At 42.9% G+C, this 21,610-nt stretch overlaps 1 protein-coding gene across 3 annotated transcripts in view; it reads left to right on the forward strand.

Annotated features, from left to right (window-relative positions):
- The first annotated feature begins 802 nt into the window (after positions 1–802).
- The window catches only part of GPC3 (glypican 3), a 705,431-nt gene continuing 684,623 nt past the window's right edge, over positions 803–21,610 (forward strand). For all 3 annotated transcript variants that reach the window (XM_036740234.1, XM_036740236.1, XM_036740237.1), the window contains exon 1: positions 803–968. In XM_036740234.1, the coding sequence (XP_036596129.1) occupies positions 803–968 (166 nt within the window). The remainder of the gene's footprint in view (positions 969–21,610) is intronic.

Here is a 21,610-nt window from a genome sequence, read left to right on the forward strand (position 1 = left end):
GGGACCAAGGTTCTCTCCCCGCCTGGAAAAGGGGCGAACGCTTTCTCCAACCCCCCTCACTTCCAAGGCGCGGTCGCCGCTGCAGCTACTGGGGCGCGCTAAGGAGACGAGAGGCGAGATTCGGGGCCCCTTGGAAGAGACGCTGACCCGCCTGCAGAGGAGCGGGGCTCATCAGGCAGAGCCGAGCTCGAGGAGGGGAGGGGCTCCGGCGCCGCCGCCGCCGCCGCCGAAGCCCCCCGCCCGGAGAGAGGCAGCCAGCAAGGGCCGCTTCCAAAGAAACAATCCTTGAGGGAAAAGTCCTCGCGGCCGCGGGCCAATGAGCGGCGCGAAGGCGGAGGGAGGCTAGGGAACTTCTCGGAGAGCCAGTCAGAGGGGACGGCTGCCGGGAAGCCAATCAGCGCTCCCGAGCCCGCAGCCCCTCTGCAGTAGTTCTGTCAGAGCGCCCGTGAAGAGCCGGGGAGGACGGGGGAGCTCGCTCGTTCGGGCTGCCGCCGGCTCCAGCCGCCGCCGCTGCTCCGCCCGGCCGCTCCCCGAGCGCCGAGCCCCGACAGCCCGCAGGGACGTCCTCGCGTCCTCGCCGAGCTCCGCTGCCTCCCCGCCTCCCTGCCTCGCTGCCCGCACCCCCGCGGCTCGAGGAGGAAAAACTTTTGGAGGCGGTGGCCGTCGTCATCGTCGGGTTCTCCCGATCCTCCAGCCCCGCTCCCGTCCGCCCGGGATCAGCCGGCTGTCCTGGGACTCCGCTCGGTTCGCCCCGTCCAGCCTGCTAGCTACCTTCCCACGCCCCACCCCCCCGGGCAGCGCGATGGCCAGGATCCGGCGCTCCGCGTGCCTGCTGGCTGTGCTCACGCTGCTGAGCGTGGGCATCCAGCCCCAGCCGGCAGCCCCCGAGGCCACCTGTCACCAAGTCCGTCCCTTCTTCCAGAGGCTGCAGCCGGGGCTCAAGTGGGTGCCCGACGCCCCCTTGGCAGGTGAGGACTGGGAGCCTGCCTCCATCTCCCCCTTTCCCCTCGGAGTCGAGTGTTACAAGTTGGCTCGTGGATCCCTGTGACCTCACTCAGCATCCCTTTACGACCCCACCCTGAAATTTCTCCAGGGGTGGGGGGGGGGCTTGGAAGGGAGGAGGGCTGCCGGCCAACGGGGGTGGTTAGAGGGGGAATAAGGAGGGGGATTAAATACTTTTGACATCCCACCCCCAACCCTGTCTTGGGGTCGCCACGGGCATCTACATTGTCTATCCCTTGGGCTCACGCTGCTTTTCAGCTAAGGTTGGGAGGGGAAGGCGTGGGACTTGGACTCTGGGGAGGCAAGGTCGGCAATATTTCCCTGGCCGACCACGCCAAAGTTGGTGACACAGGAATTTGAGAGACAGACACACAGACACTGTTTCCAGGTGCTCTAATTCTAGGTAAGATGAAGGGCTAATGAAAGGGGGAGCGAGTGATGGCTAGCTAGTACGGCGACCCCGTTACCCTCTCCTTCATTTTCCGGGGAGTGGGTGTCCCCGGCAGGCAGGGATGCTGAAGGACCTCAAAATCCAGTTTCCCTGTTCAGGATGACACGTTGCCCCGACTCAGATTTTTCAGAGTCAAAAGTAGAGACGTTAGGAATTGAAATGAACAATCGCTGTGCTCATATTCCCTAGCACTAGGACAGTTTTGCCCGTTTCCTTTTAAAAAGGCCCTTTTGCTGGCTACATTGACAAGTTTAGCTATACCACGTTTGCCCTTGGCAAGAACTGAGGCTTTTTGGGGTGGAGTGGGGTGTGGTGGAGACCTCCGATTTCTCCTTCCTGGTATATGTCTTTCTTTCCGACTAGTCTTAGAGTTGCCTGCGGGTGGGAGGAGTGGGGGTGTGCCTCACCGAGAGGTTTAAATGACTAGCCTATTATCACGAGCTAGCACTTGTCAAAGACAGAACTTAAACCCCAGTGTTAAGACTGGCCCTCTCTCCACTTGCCTTGTTACCCTCACTGTCACAGGATGCTCTTTAAAATCTACTCCTTCCAACACCTATCCCCCCCCCCCCCCCAGCCCTTTGACTCGTAGGGAGTAAGGGTGGAGACAAGTGTTCTGAATACATACCATTTTAGTCCCTTAAATCCTTTTTGGAGGTAATGTGCAGGATCTTTGTAGATGTTGACAGTCATGGTCATGTAGCTGATGGAGAGGGGCTAGGAGCCAGAAGGAGGAAGTGTGTTCAAATCCCTCCTCTGACACATCACTCTGGGCTAATTCAGACCATTTAAGCTCTGCGTGCATTAAGCATCCCTCTAGGGTTTAACCTATTAGTTATACCTGTTTCATCTGTGCTTGATGGACAGAGATCCTACACCTCAGCTTTCCACACTGCCAAAATCTCACATACCTTTAGTGCTGTATACCTTTGCTTGGGTTGTGGGAGTCTGCTCTCAACAGATGAATGCGAACGGTACTGGGTGCTTAACTATCTGTATTAAAAAACCATGCTTTGGAATCCAATTATGGCAAATTGCTAGGCTGACAGTGTAAATAAGAGTTTGGAACAGGTTAATCCATCATAAATGCCCTTTTCAGCTTTGTGTTTCATCGGTATGGGATCCTAGACTATCAGAGCTGGAGGGATCTTGGACTGCAGTACCCTCATTTTATGCATAAGGAAACAGGCCCTGAAGGGTTAAATGCCCAAGGTCACACAGTTGGTAAATGGCAGATCTGGGATTCAAACCCTGATCTAGAACTCCAGATCCTCTATGCATGGTACACTCTATGGCACTTAATTCTAATGAAGGTTCCGTGGCAGTTAGGAGCTTAACTAAACTCTACTGGGACCATCATAAACCCTTCTGATCAGTCTGGAATGAGACTGAAGGTGGTTGTTTTTAGTCAAGTTGCGAATGTGGCAGTGGAAAGAAGGCTTGGAGTCAGGAAGACTTGAATTCAAATCTTGCCTTTGTACTAGCTAGGTGACCATTACCAACAGTGACACCCTGGGCAAGTCACTTAACCTTTCTGCACCCCAGTCCCTCCCTTCTGTCATCCTCAATTCTGGGGAATACAGATAAATGCCCTGTAGGTGCTGCCCGAACCTTTCACTGTTGCTTTTAGGCAGGTTTTCACTTTCAGTGGCAAGGTACTGCACTCAACACCTTTTTCCTCAGGCAAAGGACAAGCATAGTGCGGTTTCAAAGGCCGACTGGCTCCCCTTTTGGGGGGCTGAAATGAAAGCTGCATGGATGTATTGCATATCACAAAGCAATATTGAGTTTTAAGAGGAAAATTCTCCCCTTATTTTGGAGTGTTCACATGTTAAAGATGAAAAAGCTATATGTATATGTATAGGTTATGCCGAGCTGACAACAGCAGAATATATATTTTCTGTTCTTTTCAGTGCAGACATTCATGTTTTATTGTATGAATATAACTTGAACAGTAGTGAAAAATCTTTTTCCTCTTGACATTGTTAATCCTATGAATGTGTTTCTTGTGAGGTCTTCTGACAAAGTGGGGAGACCAGTTACAGGATCGATGTTTTACTTTGCCTGGGGAGTAGGGGCAAAAGGTGGTGTTAAGGGAAAAAATGTGAAATACTGGTAAGGGTATAGTCTATTTCTTTGGCAACACTCTTCCCCTCCCTCAATTAAAGCTTCCTTGCCCCTTTTGACAGCTTCATTTTAAACAAATTCTAAAATGTTGGGATGTGTTTTGCCCTGTGATCTGAGTTCAAATCCCAGCTCTTAATGATTAGGTGACTTCCTCAATGAAGCCACATCTCTCTGAGCTTTAGTGACTTTCCTGCCAAATGATAAGGGACTAGATAAGTTCTTAGGTCCCTTCCAGTTCTATAATCCTCTAGATAATTTGTCAGTACCATAAGGGACCTCAGAAGTCATAATTTAGTGGAAAAGGTACTGAACTCTGGAGGCATAGGCTCAAACCCTGGCTCCCCTTACTAAGTGTGGCCTTGGGCAAGTCACTTAGCCCTGGAGACCCCAGTTTTCTTCTCTGTAAAATGAGGGAGTTGGACTAGAGGAGTTTCGGGTCTGTTATCTGTCCCTGAATTCTGTGTTCTTAAGGATGGTCTGGCTTTTTAGGAAGTAATGAATTGTGATGGAGATTTCCTTGGAGGGCTTCATTCACTTGTAAAATTCACCTTTTCTGAGGCTTGACTGTTGGTACTTTGAGAGAACTATGTATATAGAAATTGGCATCCAATTTGTTGTTTAAGTTCAGAATAAAAAAATACTTTTAGATAAAACAATAGTGTGAGAGAGTTGCCAGGAATAACCTGTATAGCCCATCTGAATTGTTGGAAGCAGATAGTATTCAACGCAGTTCCCTTAAGGGGCAGCTAGGTGCCAAAGTGCAGAGTGCCTGGCCCGGAGTTAGGAAGACTGCGGAGTTCACATTTGTCCTTAGACACTTCCTAAGCTGCGTGACTCTGGTCGAGTCACTGCACCCTGTTTGCCTCAGTTTCCTCATCTGTAAAATGAACTGGAGAAAGAAATGGCAAACCTCTCCATGATCTTTGCCAAGAAAACCCCAAAAAGGGGTCATGAAGAGTTAGACACAACTAAAAAATGACTAAACAACAACTACAAAGTGACTACAAAGTGGAGTCAGAGTGGCATGCATAAAGGGCTGGCCAGATAGACTTGGGTTCAAGGCTCGCCACACACTGGCTGTGTGACCTTGCCTTGGGTATGCTACTTATTAAAACCCTAGAAATTCCAGAATAGTTGCCTATCTGCATGGCATAACTGGGGAGCTTAAGTCAAACCAAACCAAACAAGCAAACAAAATGTGCAAAACAACGTGTTTAGGTTTTAGGGTATACAGAAACAGGGCCTCAAGGAGCTTACATTCTCCTGGGGATTGGGATTCACTGTGGTACTTATAATTTGAGGAGGGAGGCTATACCAACTGTGTACGTGTGTGTGTGTGTGTGTGTGTGTGTGTGTGTGTGTAAAAGAAGGCTCCATGAAGGAGGTGGCCTGTGAGTTGAACCTTGAAGGAAGATCATGAGGCTGTGAGAAGCAGAGATGAGGAAGGAGGAGAGCATTTCAGATGACCAAGGTGGGAGATGGAGTGGGTTCCAGGGACTCAAATTGTGTATCGTATATGGATACCTGTTGTACTTTGCCCCTTCTCCCCACTTCAGAGTCTAGTAAGAGAAGGCTGACAAGGTAGGTAGGCACTAGATTGGGAAGGCTTAATTTCAAACTCAATCATTTGTATTTTATCTTAGAATAGGGAACCACTGAATATCTTCAAGCACGAGAGTGACATGGTAAGACCTGTCAGGCCTTAGGATCCATGTAGAAAATACAGAGAAAAGCATAATGTATGGCCATGTATTGAGAGAGTTAATCAGTATTTCAAAGTAGAAATGGTAATGGCAGACTAAATACGTGGCAAGTGTGTAATTTCAACGTGAATAAATGTGTAATTTGCTACTGTCATTCAGCTGTTGGAAATTGAAAGAGAGCTGCAAATTATTTGATAGTTGTGAACCATCATGATGATCGCTTGACTTATTTTATTCCATATTTTAAGCCATGTTCAGTTTGCTTGCTCCACTGTATTAACTGTGCTAAAGCTTTCTCTGTCCCAGGAAAAAAAATGAGATTCAGCTGGGGTAAAGAGGAACACTGGAAAGAGAGGGAGTTTCTTTTCTCAGTTATGGGGAATGCTCCACATTGGCTTTTAACTTTGGCCATTGGCAGAATTGGGTTAGAGTCTATGGATGAGGTGCATCTCTTATGCTAATACTGATGAGAGGAAATGGTATTTGAAATCAGCCAGCATCAAAAATAAATCACAGGGGCTGAAGGACTACACTAAACTCCCACAAAGCTGATCTAAATCCCCGAGATCTTATATTCCTATTTCTTTTAGAGTGCTCTGAGGCACAGGGTTATGACTCTAAATAGCAAGTCCTTAAGACCTGTAGATCTTTTCATATCCTAGTTTTTAGGAATTTGTAGCTCAGAAAAAGCATTGCAAATGGAAACCAGGCATACGAATACTATCTGGCAGAAAATCCACACAATAACTCTTCACTACAACTATGTTGTTCTTTTTTTTATTTTAGAAAAATTCAGAAAAAAAAGCCATTGAGCTCAGAAGTCTAAGCTTAATTGGGTTTGCCTTGGCCCACACCCAGATACACTTGTGAATGGATACAATTTTAGGCAAGGGAAAGTGGGTTGCTAAATGTCATTCCTAAGGGTTGTTCCAGAACTCTAAACATGCTATAAATAAGATTGTGTCTCATTTACTTTGGGAAGGGGCTGTGTAGTGGAGACAGACGGGGTTCATCAAACTCAAGCAAAGCGCCAATGTTTGAACTCTGACAAGATTGGCATGGGGGTAGTCTCTTTGCCTTAGAAAATTAATGGTCTTGGAGTTGAAAGTACCTTAGATGCCAACTAATCCAAGTACTTACCAGCACACTGGAATCTCCGTGTAGCCCCATATAGTGATCATTCTGCCTTTGATTGCGGCTGGTAATAGTGAAATCATTACTTCCCAAAGCAGCCCATTCTGTTTTGGGACAGCTCTAATCATTAACTAGTACTTACTTTTACTAGGAGGTGAAATCTGCCTCTCTGCACTTTCCATCCTTTTCTCCCCTAGTGTTGCCCTCTGGGGCAAATTAGAACAAGACTAACCCCGCTTTCACTGGAAGAGCCCTTAAAACACTTGAAAGCAGTTACAATGTCCCTCAAGGTCCTTGGAAAGTGGTGGAACCAGCACTTGGAATTATGTATGGACTGACAGCTGTGGTTTGGAACAGCTGTCCTCCTGGTTGGAGCAGGGAATTTAAAGAGAGTAAAGTGTGTATGCGTGTATGTGTGTTGATAGACGTGGTGATAGAAGAAGAAACAAAATCGGGGTGTTTTTAACTTGGAAAAGTAGTTGCATTTTAATCCATGATAAGCTTAACGTGGTTCCTTAAAGGATTCTTGTGGGTGAGGTGCATAATGTGTTAAGATTTGTGAAATGCTTCGAGGGAAACAGTCTGTTTGGAGAAGTAGCTGCTGACTTCATGGGACACCTGCCATTAAGGATTCTAATGGGACCTTTTCTAGGGAAACTGAGCTGGCAGAAGTTTAGGGGAAAACTGGCTAGGAAAAAAAAAAACACTTGCAGGGAAACAGATGGAATTGTCGAAATATTGTTGAGCCAGGCCAAAGGTTAGAGAGCAAAGGAGTTGAAGTGGGAGATGTGAAGAAGTGACTTTGATGGGACTTATGCCTGGGGAAAAAAAAAAAACTCTCCTAATTCTTTGAGCAAATTTCATTTCCCAGAATTAGGAAACCCAGGCATAAGGGAGATTAGTTTTGGTGTGTGTGAGATTACACAGATGGTGTCAATTTTGCAATGTTTTTCCTCATGGGCTGGTAGGTTGTATCCAATGTTTTGATGCAATATTTTAGAGCATTCTGCTACTTCCATCTTGAGAGTTGCAATGTTTGCTGTCTGGGCTGTAGCCTAGGAAGAAGCTGATTTATTAGCAGCCAGGGAGAAGAGAGTTTGTCTTGAATGCCACGAGAAAGTCTGTATTTACAAAATGTACTCTGTTTATGCAAAATATACATTACTGCACATGGAGTACCTGGGGGTGTATACATATACATAGATACATATACAATTGTTTTCCTTCTGCTTAAATGGCAGCTATATATGACCATGCCGCCTTTTTGGTTTTGACACATGTGAAGGCGCAGGTTGTAAAGAGCTACGTTATTACTCATTTCTAAGAAAATTGGAGATAGGAGATTACAGCTTGTGCATGATGCAGCATTTTGCAAGAATTTCGCTGAGGATTATGATTATACTGCTCAACAGAAAGTACTGACTTATGGAATCTGAACAGTTTTAAATGACTCCTTTTAACTTGGATTTCCAGTGTCCTTCTGTCCTGTGTTATCTGTGGTTTGTATGATTTAGAATGTAAACTTTAGGAGGGCAGACATTGATCTTGTGTGATGTTTAGCATCACATTGTAGGTCATTGTGATCTTAATTGTCTCCACTCTGGGTATTCATGTGATATATTTTTAAAAAATAAGTTTGAATTCCTATAGTATAATGCAATTTTAAGGCATGGAGGAGATTCATGATTAAAGTATCAAGATTTTGGCCCCTGTCAGCAGTGACTGGCGCATCTTTCTTGTAGAGAGTAGCAACATCATTGTGACTGAATTGTCACCGTTTATAGGCCAATAGTTATTAGTACTTCACTTGTGTAAAACCTCTTGAAACTTAGTTAACGAGTGAAGACCTCTGTTCTTTGCAACTGAAGCTTTCTGACTAAAGGTGAACATTACATAGATGATGCCGACCTGTCCAGATTTGGAAATTTATTTGTAACATGGGCAGAATCCAGGTGAATCTGGCTCACTTGCCACTTATACCTGAGGTAATTGCCTCTCTGCACCTTCCACCCGCTGCTCTTGGTTCTGCCGTATAGAGCTAAGTAGAACAGGGCTGTTCTCTCATCCATGTGGCAACCCTTCAAATATTTGGAGACAACAATCATGTCTACCCCCTTCCCTCAGAGTCATCTCTTCTGTTGGGTGAAGATCCCCAGTTCCTCCAATCATCATATGGTTTTGTCTCGGGGACCTTCCCCATCCTGGTCACCCTCCTTTGGATGTTCTCCAGCTTGACTGACTTTTTGAGGATACTGTATACTAAATTGATATCAAGTCCTATACAGGCAATGGCATAGGGTTATTAAAAAGATCCCACTTGGAGAGGGAGGGGGCTTCAGGTATGTGTGTCGGGGTTGTGATGCTGACATTTTAGTAAATTTCTCCAGGGATTTGAGACCTTATATAACCTGGGATTCAAGGTCTTTCTGGATGCGAGAGCTGACTATATCAAACATCCAGCATCACTGTCCTCCAGAGCCCCTGAATCCCAATGAATAATGAGCATTAGCCATGGGCTCCTTAGTTCATTTAGCCAAAGAAGAAACTCCTTCAGATTTGCTCTGGTTTGACTCCAGAGATACAGCCAAAGTCGCCACCTGAAATGCACCGGGTGTGTCTGATGTGGAAAGCACAACGTAGGAAAAATCATTACAGCAAACCTATTATTGTGTATTTTAAAACGTGCCCCTGAGAAAACTGTTAAATGTAGGAAAGTACTAGCTTCATTGACTATCTTGTTGAATATGCAAGGTGAATAAGTTGAGAGCTCAGCTTAAAATTAGGTCAATTAAAGACCAATATCCTGTTTGTTAATGAATAGGAATAGTTGTATTTGTGACTTTTAAAAGGAAAAAAAATCTATAGATCCATGACCAGGGGGACACTTTCACTTCAGCCTCTGCCTCATTTGGGAATTTGTGCATGATAAAGCCAAAATGCAGTGCTAGTGTGTTCCAGAAAATTAATGACTTGTTTTCAGGAGTGGAAGTCCTCCTGTTCATGTGCATAGATTTGTAAATCCACTGAGCTCTTTGAAGTGTACTTAATAAGCTTATATCAATAAATTATTTGATAGGAAAAGATCACAGAATCTCCAAGCCAGAAGGGACCTCAGAGGCTACCTGGTCTGACCTCTATATGAACAAACATCCCCTTGACGACGTAATTACTGGACAAGTGGCCATACAGCCTGTCAAAGAAGCCCTCAAGCCAGAGGGAGCCCACTGTCTCCTAAGGCAGTCCATTCCACTTTCTATGGCTCTAGTGGTTAGGAGGTTTTTCCTTACATTGGGCCTACATATATGTCTTTGCAACTTTCAGCCCCATCACTCCTAATCTTTCACTCTGGGGCCAAGCAGAAAAATCTAATCCCTCTTCTTTTTGAGTGCCCTTCAGATAGTTATGATGTTCCCCCAGCTTCTTCATCCCATGGTATGAGGTGGTAGCCACATTATTCCTAAGGCACATCTGACTGAAGCCTGCTAGTTACTGGATGGAATCCTAGCTGTCTGCTCTAGCGAATCCCTCAGATTCCCCAACCTTTTTCCCTCCTCCCTTAGCATTAGCGAGTCCCTGCTCCCCTCAGCTATTGCCACCTTCCTATTTGTTGGCCTTTCCTCTGTAAGTTGGAGCTGTAGTGAAGAAGCCCATACTTCTTCTCCCTGTGGAATCCTCTACCGTATGCCTGACCTGGCCCAGTCAGGAACACAATGACCTAAATGATTTAGGCATGTACCTACAGCAGGACAATATCCTTTAATTTCTCCCTCAATTTTTTGGGTCAGTCTTATAAAAGTGTACCTCTTTATAAAGTGCATTTCTACCACAGATCCTCTTCTGGGGTACGCAGTACAGTTCTTTCCTGCTCACAGGACCCCTCAGAACCCAAATGTTTGTTCTTGGGTCCCTGAAACTGGTGTCAGAATTCCACAGTTGATAGACCAAATTCATGTTTTAGTTATAGATCTCACTGTGGGATAAGTCTTAGCTCTCCTTTTTGCCTATTCTCGGGTGCATAAAGGCTGCCACTTAGCTGACCTCTGGGGGTAATGACCTGAATGGCTGGGGTTAGGATGAGCTGTCTAGTTTTCTTGACATCTTTAGGTGTTAGCCATCAGCTCCTGGCTGGACCTGCACATGGCCTATGTAGTGGTGTGGAATCATGCTAGATTTGGAGTAAGAAGACCTGGGTTTGAATCATCCTTTTGCTACTTGAAAGCTATCTTGGGAAAATCCCTTTGCTGCACCTCAGTTTCCCCCATCAACAAAATGGGGATAATGAAAAAAAAATACTTATGCTATTTGCCTCACAGGACTGTCTGAGGAGCTGATGAGATCATGAAAGCAAAGTGCTTTGTAAACCATAAAAGCACTATGCAAATGTCAGCTGTTTATTATTATTATGTGAAAGACAATTGATTCCCTGGGTAATTGCTGGCCTGAATTGGATTGCAGTAGAGAATTTGAAAGGGAAGGGGGAGCTTTCATGGAAGGGATTCACTTTGCTTAAGGCCTCTGGCCTTGTTACTTCCTTGTCTCCCGCATCCTGCTTTATTCTCCTCCACCTCCCCCAATCCCCCCTCCCTTTTTAAGGGGCAGAGGGAAATGAGATGCAGTTCTATCATAATACAGTTTTTGGGTGTGCGTGTGCGTGCGTGTGTGTGTGTGTGTGTGTGTGTGTGTGTGTGTGTACGTACGTGTGTGTGTGTATGTGTATAATATATCTCCTTACCTGCATACTTTTAATACCCTAGAGAACTAGCTTAATTTTCATGGGCACAAGCTAGTGCACAGAGCTTTTCAAGAGCTTGAGTGAACACACTTTCAGATGGATTGGCCCCCAAATTAGTTGTAGAGTTAATTGTCACATATACCGTAAAGTTCCTGCTCATTTATCAAATTCCATCATTTTCCTAAGTACAGAAATATGATCCTAATTAAAGTAGTGACTGTCAGCTTTTACTGTGAATTTGGTCCATCTTGGATAATTATACTTCCCAGCATCATCTACTCCTGGCACTTTCTGCCTTGCACGTGAAGCCCCAGAATAATGAGACGACTACTCAGGAGGTGTTTTTTGTAGTTGACTTTTTGGGGACATGGCAGTGTGTTGGGGGACTTCCTACATCTTTCACTGAAGTAATTAAAATTGTCTGAGCTACTCTGACGTCAAATAAAGGGGAGGGTACCTTACCAACTAATGTTACAGCTGCTACATTTTTGCAGAAACTTTCAGAGGGTTTTGACTGTCAGATTTCTTAAAATACGTTTTGCCAACATTTTGCTGTTTAAAACAAAGACCCTTTGATTAACTGAACATGTTTGTAGGTATTGTAATTTAGAGCCTTGTAAGAGGAGATGATCATAAGTATCAGGTACTGTAATCACTTCCTTTGGGTGTAGGTAAGTACATTGGAATCTATACAACTGTATTAGTGATACAAACAATTAATTTCAATTTAATTTATTCTTTTCAGTGATTAAGAATCTACTTTCTTTCCCAGACACTTCCATTGGAAAAAATAAAATCTGAAAAGTCTTAATGTGTTTCTGTAGTTTTTGATACGCCCTTTATGCATAGTCCAGTAAAATTGCTTTATATATTGGCCATGTCCAAAAAATACATTACTTCTCTGATAGGAAATTGGTAGCATATAAAATCATGGGGCCTCTAGAATTTTTGTTAGTCATTGCGTTGGAGTTCTTATGTTTTTCAAAGTTGTTGGTTTTTTACAATGTTATTGTATAAATTGTTCTTGTGGCTTTGCTCACTTCATTCTGAATCGGTGCATATAAGTCTCCCCAGGTTTCTCTGAAATGGTCTCGTTCATAATTTCTTATAGCACAGTAGTATTCCATTACATTCATGTTCCATAATTTGTTCAGCCATTCCCTAATTGATGGGCATCCCCTTAGTTTCCCGTTTTTTTCCCACCAGAAAAACAGCAGCTAATTTTTTTTTGTACATATGGGTCATTTTTTCTTTCTCTTTGATCTCCTTAGGTTATAGACCTAGTAATGGTATTCTATAAGCAACAATTTACAACTGTGCATGTTATTAAAAATGTTAAAAATCAGCAATTAGCAACCTTTAACAGTGGGTGGTCTTTCATGGAAGCTAGAACTAATACCTTTCAAGCTAATGGAATTCCAGCTTGCTTTTCCTGGATGGACTTGTTACATTCATCAGCATGACCACTGTGTTAGAATAGCAGACTGCTGTACTAGGTTGGAGTTTGCTTTGGGTGTCTTTGTTAGTAAGCTCTGTTTGGTATGTTAGATACAACTTTTGTAGTTTCCTCTTTTTATAAGATAGAATTAGGTATTAGACTCATATATTCAAGATTTAGAGCTGGAAGGGACCTCAGATATCTTCCCCCCACCCCATATTGCAGAGAAGGGAATCTTAGTTTAGCGAGTAGAAGTGGTTTGCCAAAAGTCGCATGAATCACTTCTGGTGGAATGGGCTTTGAAGCTGGGTCTTCAGACTCAATATCTTGTGCTCCATTTCACTGCAAGTTGTCGTCTTACGTGAAAATTTTGTATTTTAATATAATCATAAAGTTGTGTGGAACCTCCAGAACACCTGGTTTAGACTGCTTTCTCTACTTTGTTCTTCTACACTTTCATATTTCTGGGTTTTTTTTTTAAAAACTTCTATGTGGCCATTATTGCTTTCTAATTTGGCCAGGGTTAGAATGTACTTGCGTACAAAAATGTGCAAGGCGATCTGAAATCACCTGGGCTTGAAGACTACGTATGAAAAAAGTCCTCATTCCCCATTTGTTTTCATATGGAACCACAGATCTATCCAAGATGGATTTGGTTATTTTGGACAAAAGGAAGTAGCACCCTTTGTAGAATGAATCTTTACTTTTAGAATAGAAGCATCGAGCAAGAGGATGTGGGTGAAAGCTCTGGTTTGGCCAGTTCTTAACATCTTTATCAGCTAGATATCTAGATATCCTAATCCAGAGGATTTCAGGTTAATGGTCAGATTTGTGTTTTCTTATAGAGGTTTGTTTGAGTGACTAGGTCTCAAAAAGGAAACCAAAGCAGATATGATCACATTTAAGTGGGAAATTTAAGCTCAGCTTTGTAAGATCAAACAAACAACCCAAATTCCTCACCCAAGATAGGGCTGATTTATATATTGAGCCCACTGCTTTGGGCAGCTGAGCTTCCTCTAGCTTGATACTTAAACAGCTGCTAATTAGCAGCAGGAATAGGAAGGGGAAGAAGGAATCTCTGATTATTATCAGTCACTTAAACAGCAGCAGGAAAATCTCTATAATTTGTATGGGTCAAAACCTGAAGTTTTTTTAAAACAAAAAATTAAAGTTGACCTATAAATAGTTAACTTGCCATCCAGGATAGTAGTGTCTTTTGCTGACAGTCTCTAATGACTACAGCGAACTAGGGAGACTTTAGTTCACATAAATAAAGGATAATACTTGTCAATAGTGGTATAAATGTTAGACTAACTGATTTGAAAACAGTTCTCAGTGTTTGGTCCCTCTGCCATATAAATGGCCCTGACTCAGTGTTGAGTTTTTAGTATTGGCTTGGAAGGTATTATGATTGTGTGGAATTGATTGCTGTTGGGAAGAGGATATTGGCATGGATACATACATTTTTGCCTAGAATCCAGATATCTACTATTCTGTCTTCCTTTATTAGTCTTTGAGGTACACATGTGCTTTGCTCTCCATGCAGTCAATGAAATTTTGCCTCCCCAACTTTGTTAGTACTGGATGAATTCCCAGTTTTCATCTGGGCCAGGGTCCACATTGTATAAATGTGTTAGATGGGGGTGTTTGGTGTCCACCATATTCAAATCACCCTGACTTTCATTTGGGTTTGTTTGTATTTTTTTTTCAGTGAAAATGATAAGGGGATTGTCTTTGATTTTTTTCTTGTTTCTATTTAAAAACCTGTGAACACAGGCAGGCATTTAGTTTGTCACTAAGGGAGAGGCTGTTTTCATTCTTACAGGGGTTTGGGTTTTGGCCTATCCAAATACAACTAATGATGAGACTGTCTAATCAGCCTTTCCAATGTAGGTAAGCAGGATCATTTGAAATTTCAGTTTACAGGGTAATTGTCTCCTATTCTTCATTATTTCAGGCAAGAAGGCTGTTCTTTCACTGGCAAGACCCCAAACTATAGGAATCTCCTCAGGCATTCATTAGTTATCGAGATGCTGTGCATGGCCAGGGGTCAATTTTCATGACATTGCACACAGGTTTTCCCCTGTGAGGGGATTCTGAAGTCTTCAGGGCATTGGTGTCTTCACCTCTCTGAAAGCACAGCTTGAAAATGTATGAGGGATGCTCCTGGAATTACTGGGTGCCGAGAAAATTTAAATGTATTCAGATTCATGCTCATTACACAACTTTTCATTTGGAGCTTTTAATACTCTTGTCATATTTCTCTGAAAATCATCCGCCTGACTTTGCCGGCTTTGGCTTCCTACCCTGAATGAAAAACTGAACACCAGCAGAACTCTGACAGAACTATCCTTTATTCTGTCCTTTCGACTCAAAGAAAAAGAAATCTCTTAGGGGTGGTATCTTCAGGTAGAGAGTCAGGTGGTGCAAACTGAAAAAAATACATTTGAATTCACATTAGCAGCCAGTTTCTACTAGTGTGCAAACGTAAGTCAATAGGTATTTATTGAGCGGGTCTTCAAAGTAGGGATGGGGGGGAGTAGCATTGGGATAGTCTGAAAAGCTGGGGGAGGGCATTCCAGACAGAAGAGAGAATTTCATCATTGTCAGCATTTCTATAATGTGTGAGAAGAGGTAAGGAGGAAGAACGTGGTCGGTTCAGCATTCTGTGAGGAGATTGGCTCTAGCCATTTGGGTAGAAAGGTGATAGGATAGGATGGATATTACTTTGGTCTGGGACTTCACCTGTACCTCACAGATAGGGTCCAGTGGTATTTGAGGTAAATGAGAGCTCTGCCATGGAATCTTGAGCATTTTCTTGACTGCTTGGGGGTTTCTGGCCCTCTCTCCTTTCCTCACCCCTATCTGGAGCAGAACTGCCTTAGCCATCTTAGTCACCACAGGTCACCATAATGACAAAACTCGTTCAGATTTCTGTAGTGCCTTAAGGCTGCAATTCACTAGCTAGGTAGACAAAGTGTTATCCCTGTTTCATAAAAGAAGAAAATGAAATGCAGAGGGGAAATGACTTGTCCAAGGTCATACAGCTAGTAAGTGTAAGAGCAAAGACTCAAAAGAATGTGTCTCATCATTATTGGCATCATGTACATTGCCTTTAGAGCTGAATTCTTTTAAAGGCATTCTGATTTTAGACTTTAGACTTGTGCTTTTTATGCCTTAGCCTTTCTCCTCCAGGAATCTATTTGGAGCTGGTATTGAGGAAAACAATTTCCCAATCATCATCTTCTACTACTGTTAGGTATCTAGAATATTTAGGTTGGCCATTTTTCTAGCAGCAGGAATTGGTTTGGACAACACCTTCCATACGAGTGTAGTCATGTTAAATAAATATCATCTGGTTGAGTGGTACTGATTTGGCCAAATAGTAGCTTGTTGAAGAAAAAATGAGCTTTGGCATTGTCTTGCTGGCCTTGGAGTCACACAGCTTGGGTTCGAATCCTGGTTTCTCCATTAGTCAGTGTATTGTGTGATTTTTCTTAAAATAATAAGTTTTTTGTCTTTTTTTCTTATAGTTTCCCCCATATCTCCCTGACACTACCCTTCCCAGAGAGCAATTCCATAAAACAAATAGTATTTTTAAGACAGAAAAGAAAAAAAGAAACGGAAGAAGAAAAAAATCTGCATAACTGGTTAGTACATTGAAAAAGGTCTAAAAATATGTACGATATATAACACTTGTGGACCTCCTACCTCTGCAAAGACTTGCGTTGGAAGTGTCTTCTCACATCTCTTTTTGTGAACCATGCTTGTTCTTTGTAATTTTGCAAATCCCTTTTGATTTTTTTTTGTGGGTGGTTATTCTCTCCATAGTCATCGTGTACATTGTTTTCTTGGCTCTGCTGACTTCACTCTGTGTCAGTTCGTGTAGATTTTTCCATGTTTCTCTGTTTTCATTACATTTCATCATTTTTTACAGCACAGTAATATCCCATTACGTTGCTGTACCACATTTTGCTTAGCCATTCCCCAGTCGATGGGCATATAATTTTTTCCAATTCTTTCTTATCACTGAGTGTTCTGTTCTGAGTATTCTGGTGCGCATGGGGACTTTTATTGGTGGCCTCTGTAGTAGTGGAATTTCTGACTCCAAGGGTAGGGCCGTTTTAGTCATTTGATTTGCATAAGTCCAAATTGCTTTCCAAAATGGTTGCCCTGATTCAGACAACAATGTACTAGTGTCTGTCTTCTCCCAAGCGCTCGCATGTTGAGCGTTCCCACCCTTTGTCATCTTTGCCCATTCCCCGGTTGTGAGGTGAAACTGCAGGGCAGTTTTGATTTTGTGTAATGTGATCTTGAGCAAGTCACTTCCCCTCTATGGGCCTTAGTTTCTTCAGATAAAAAGTGAGAAAGTCAGACTAGATGATTTCTAAGGACCTCTCCAGCTTTAAATCTTCTGAACCCACGCCTTTCAACTTGTAAAACCAGTGTTCTTTCCAGTGTGCCCATGGGATGGTAGTTACTGCCTGGAGATTGGCCACTCCCCCTCAGACAAGGGCATTCAGCATGTTCTACAAGAGTCCTATGGTGCCTTTGTAACCAGTTTTCTTTCTTTTCAATTCAACAAACACTTAGTGAACACCTACCACGTACAACGCCCTGTGGGGGACACAAAAATGAAGAAAATGTAAAACCTGCTTTCATAGAGATTATGGTCCTAGAGAGAAGGTAATTGTATTACAAGGAAAATTGAAATGTGTTATAGGAATGCTACAAACCAAATACACTGTATTGCCATATAAGGGAATGATTGATGTTAGCTGGGTGTGGAAAAAGGCCCTGGGGGGGGTAAATCTGCCCTACCTTGGTCCACCTTGTTCAGTGGCTGAAATTCCAACTTAGCCCTGTCTGGAAGTGGTGCCTGATCGCTGAAGCATTTCCATAGTGATTCCCCAAGATGGCATGAATGCCACAGCACTGTGGCTTGTGAGTGTGGATACTTCGATTAGCCCATGAGTAGGCAAGGAGGAAAAGATCAATAATTGTGCTGCTCAGCCAGGGACCAGTTTTGCTTATGTACCATTTGTATGTTATACTAACAAGGCAGCACCTTTCCCCTGGGGCTCCTGTCATAGGGAAAGGGGAAAGATATAATAGAGGGCACAGATTATTTATAGTGGTTGAGAATGTAATTACAAGGTGCAATGGCTTGAAACATAAATTGAGGTTAGTCATTAGAAAAAGCATCTGAACGGTAAGGGCAATTGGGCATTGGCCACGTTTGCCTGGGAAGCTAGTTAAATCAACATCTCCAGAAATGCCAAAGGGGTGGTATGCTGTGAGCTGGAATCTTGGCCTAGGCCAGGAGACCTGGGTTCTAATTTTGTCTCTGCTACTAATTAGCTATGTGGCCTTCTGCAAATTAGAGCTTCTTCCCTGGGCCTCGATCTCCCCATCTACAAAATGAGGGGACGGAACTAGATGATCGCTAAAGCCTTCTCTAACTCTGACATTCTGTGGTCTATGAGGACTGAAGTATGATGTAAAGAACTAGTGCTATGGAAAACCATTTGAAGTGAAAGGGCAGATTTTCTTCAGTCGTGTCAATCAATCCCATTTCTAGAGCACTTCAGGTTTACCAAGCACGTTGCTCACAACCCTGGGAGGTGGGCAGTACAAGTCCATCTCTTTTATATAGAAAATAGAAACTTAAAGAGGTCAAGTGAATTTTATTTGTTTGCATTATGGTCACTCTGTATTATTCTTCTGGTTCTTCCATGACACTGCCTCAGTTCATGTTTTTCTGAATTTCTCATATCCACTGTTTTTTATGGCACGATAATATTACATTGCGTTCATAAACCGTCATTGTTCAGCCACTTCCTAATCGACAGGTGCTCATTTCTCCACCCCAAACCCAATATTTGCTGCTGTGAATATTTTGGTGCATGTAGGATCTTTCTTTCTGTCTTTGACCTCTTTGAGGTCTGTGCTCAGTAGTGGAATCTCTGGGTCAAAGGGTAGAAATAATTTAGTTACTCTCTTGCATAATCCCCAATTGCTTTTCAGAATGACTGGACTAATTCGAAGTTCCAAGGATGCTCTCGTATGCCTGTCTTGCCCCAGCATCTCCAACATTGACTGTTTCCATCTTTTATCATTTTGGCCAGTCATTTGAGGTAAAACATCAAAGTTGTATTACAAGGAAGAGTCATTTCTCTTATTAGTGATTTGGAGCATTTCTTTTTTTCTGACTGACGTGTGTGGACATACGTGGACATACAGCCAGTAAGTTATCAGAGCTAGGATTCCAATCTGCACTCTGACCACTGGTCTTTTGACTGTACCTTAGCCTTAGGATCTTTAGATCATGGACTTAGAACCTGAAGAGACCTTAGAGGTCATCTAGTCTAATCTCCTTTTACAAATGAGGAAACTGAGGACTAGAGTAGTGAAGTGACCTGTCCAAAGTCACAAAGGTGGCATAATCGGGATTTGAACTGACGTCCTCTGACTTTTAAGTCTACACTGTACCATATTACCTCTTGATATTTTGTTTTCTGATATAGCTGACCACACTTCTTTGACTCTTGCCAGAGTTTCATTATGTTTGTTTACTTGCTAATAATGGGAAACGTGCTTTTCAAAATATTATCAATTATTCCTGTTTTATTCCACAGCTAGCAACATTTTTTTTTGGTGGGGAGGGGCAGGTGTAGAGGGTCAGAGGGATCCACTTAGTTTGATGTCAACAGCCTGTCTACTAAAAAGCATATCAGAACCCAGATGGAAATCTGAGAATTCACTCACTGTATAGTCATTGCTTCTCTGTGGGCTCTGGCTTCCTAGGAAAGAAAGTATCTAAGAAGTTATCCTAGATAATCTCTAAAGTTCTTTCCAGCTGGAAATCCTATAATCTCAGGCAATGTGGTCATATTTTTTGCTTCTCTAAGATCTTCTTCCCTGGAATATCATGTGGTTAGATGCTAGAAAATCCAACTAGTGCTGGCTCTAGACAGCATTCATCTTTGGCCCCTGATTCCTTTCTTTGTGTTCCAAACACCCTCTGTGTTTTCCCTCTCCTGATGGAGAATGCAATTCCTTCACACTGAGTTGTTAGGGCACTATTGTGCTTCCTGGGAATATTTGCATTTTAAAAGAGGAAGACTGGGAGAGTGATTGATTATGGATCTTAGGAATTAAAGCTGGAAGAAACCTTAGAGTTCATTTAGTCAACCCCAGTCATTTTACAGAGGAGGAAATTGAGGCCCATACACGGAAAGAAACTCGCTTAAGATCTATAAACCCCAAGGAATCAACCACTCTTGTTACAGTTTCAGGGACTGGGGTGGGAGATTTTTTTTTTCTTTTTGAGGGGTGTTTCCCAAGACCTTTACAGTTAGATTACATAGGTAGATGGCCTTGTGCCTTCCTCCTGGGGAGCTCAGCATCTAAAATCTACCAATAGTATCTTAGTGTCTACTAGGAGCAGTCCAGACTGAACTATTCTCTTTCTCCCAAACTTGACATATTTTCCTTTGCCCCTCTGTATTCATGCAGGCGTGCCTGGAGCATAGCCCTTTATCTCTCTTGGCTGACCTCATATTATTTCAAGGGTCATCTCAAAGGCTGCCTTTTTCATTGAAAACCCCCTTTACCCTTCTCCTGCTTTACCTTGACTCTTCCTTATTTGTAAATTTGTCCTATTCCCTCTAGTAGAATGTAAACCCTTTAAGAGCAGAGCCAGCAGTCCTTTTTCATCTTTAGATCCCCATTGTCAAGCACCATACTTAGCATGTTGTTGACTTTGCTACATGTTTGTTTGGCTGAATCACAGGTCGCATTTCCCTTCTTGCTTTAGCTTTTCTACTTTTTGTTTGAAGGACTTGCTGTATATCCATATATCCTTGCAATCTTGCCCTAGTTCTTTTTATGGCATTCTTATTTTTAATTGATTAAATGCCATTTATTAAATTCAATTCCAAAAACACTTGCTAAGCACCCACTTTTGCAGAGCACTGGCCCTGGTGCTGGGGAAGATACCAAGTTTAGATTGAGGCTTTGACCTTGTCCTCACAGAACTTGTAGCTCTTGGATTATTTCTGTGAGTGACAAGGTGATGCCTGTTGGCAGTACTTTTTTCCATGTTGTTAAATTGAGGCCAGGCAGGTGAAGGAACTTGCTCAATTTGTTTGGGGACCAGAAGGGCAGGCCTTAGACAGAACCTAACATCCCTTTTGCCTTGGCCTGGACTTTATGCTGTAGATAATGCTGTGACACAGATTTCTTTTTTCATTCTTAATTAAGAAAATATTTTTTCTAGGTCCTGTTGCTAGAGGGAAGTAAGTACTGGTTTCTTTAAACTCTCAACTAACATTTTCCCCAGGCTTTACAAGATGATGGCAATGCTACTTTTTGATCCAGCCTAGCTCTTGTCTTTATGGATTGCAGAGACATCTGCTACAGGGAATTTTGAAAGCCAGAAATATCTAGTAAGTGAAAGGCTGCCTTTTTCTAGTTGAGGCATATGTAGTCTTAGGTACAATTTATGGGATTATATGCAAAGTGGTAAATGACAGTACTGTCACAGATGAGAAGGTTCTGATAAAGAAGGAATACTGTGGTACTTGCAGAAACTTAATTGGTTCTTACATGCCAAACTTTCTTCTTGCTTCAGGATTCGGCAGCTGCTAGTTAATTCTTTAATTATTAGGTACCTACTGTGTACCAAAACCCCTTGATCCACACTGGAGCTACAAAGATAACTATGTCACAGGGCCTGCTCTGAGGAGCTTTTGATCTAATGTTGAAGATGACATGTACATAAATAACGATGTAAGAGAAAGATCTATGGGAAATTGGAGGGGGAGATTGTTTTTAGCTGTAGAGGAAGGCTAGCTGTGGTTCAAGGATGGAGGAGATGGCAGCTGAGTTAGACTTAACTGGAGTTTCTTTCTTATTTCAAATGAAGATGGTGGGTGAGGGTGAGGCTATACCAGACATGGTGAATGGTACAAGCAAAGGCATAGAAATAGAAGAGGTTAAGATAGGAATGTGGGGCAGTG

Source organism: Trichosurus vulpecula, chromosome X (genome assembly GCF_011100635.1).
Source record: "Trichosurus vulpecula isolate mTriVul1 chromosome X, mTriVul1.pri, whole genome shotgun sequence".
NCBI classification, from domain to species: domain Eukaryota; kingdom Metazoa; phylum Chordata; class Mammalia; order Diprotodontia; family Phalangeridae; genus Trichosurus; species Trichosurus vulpecula.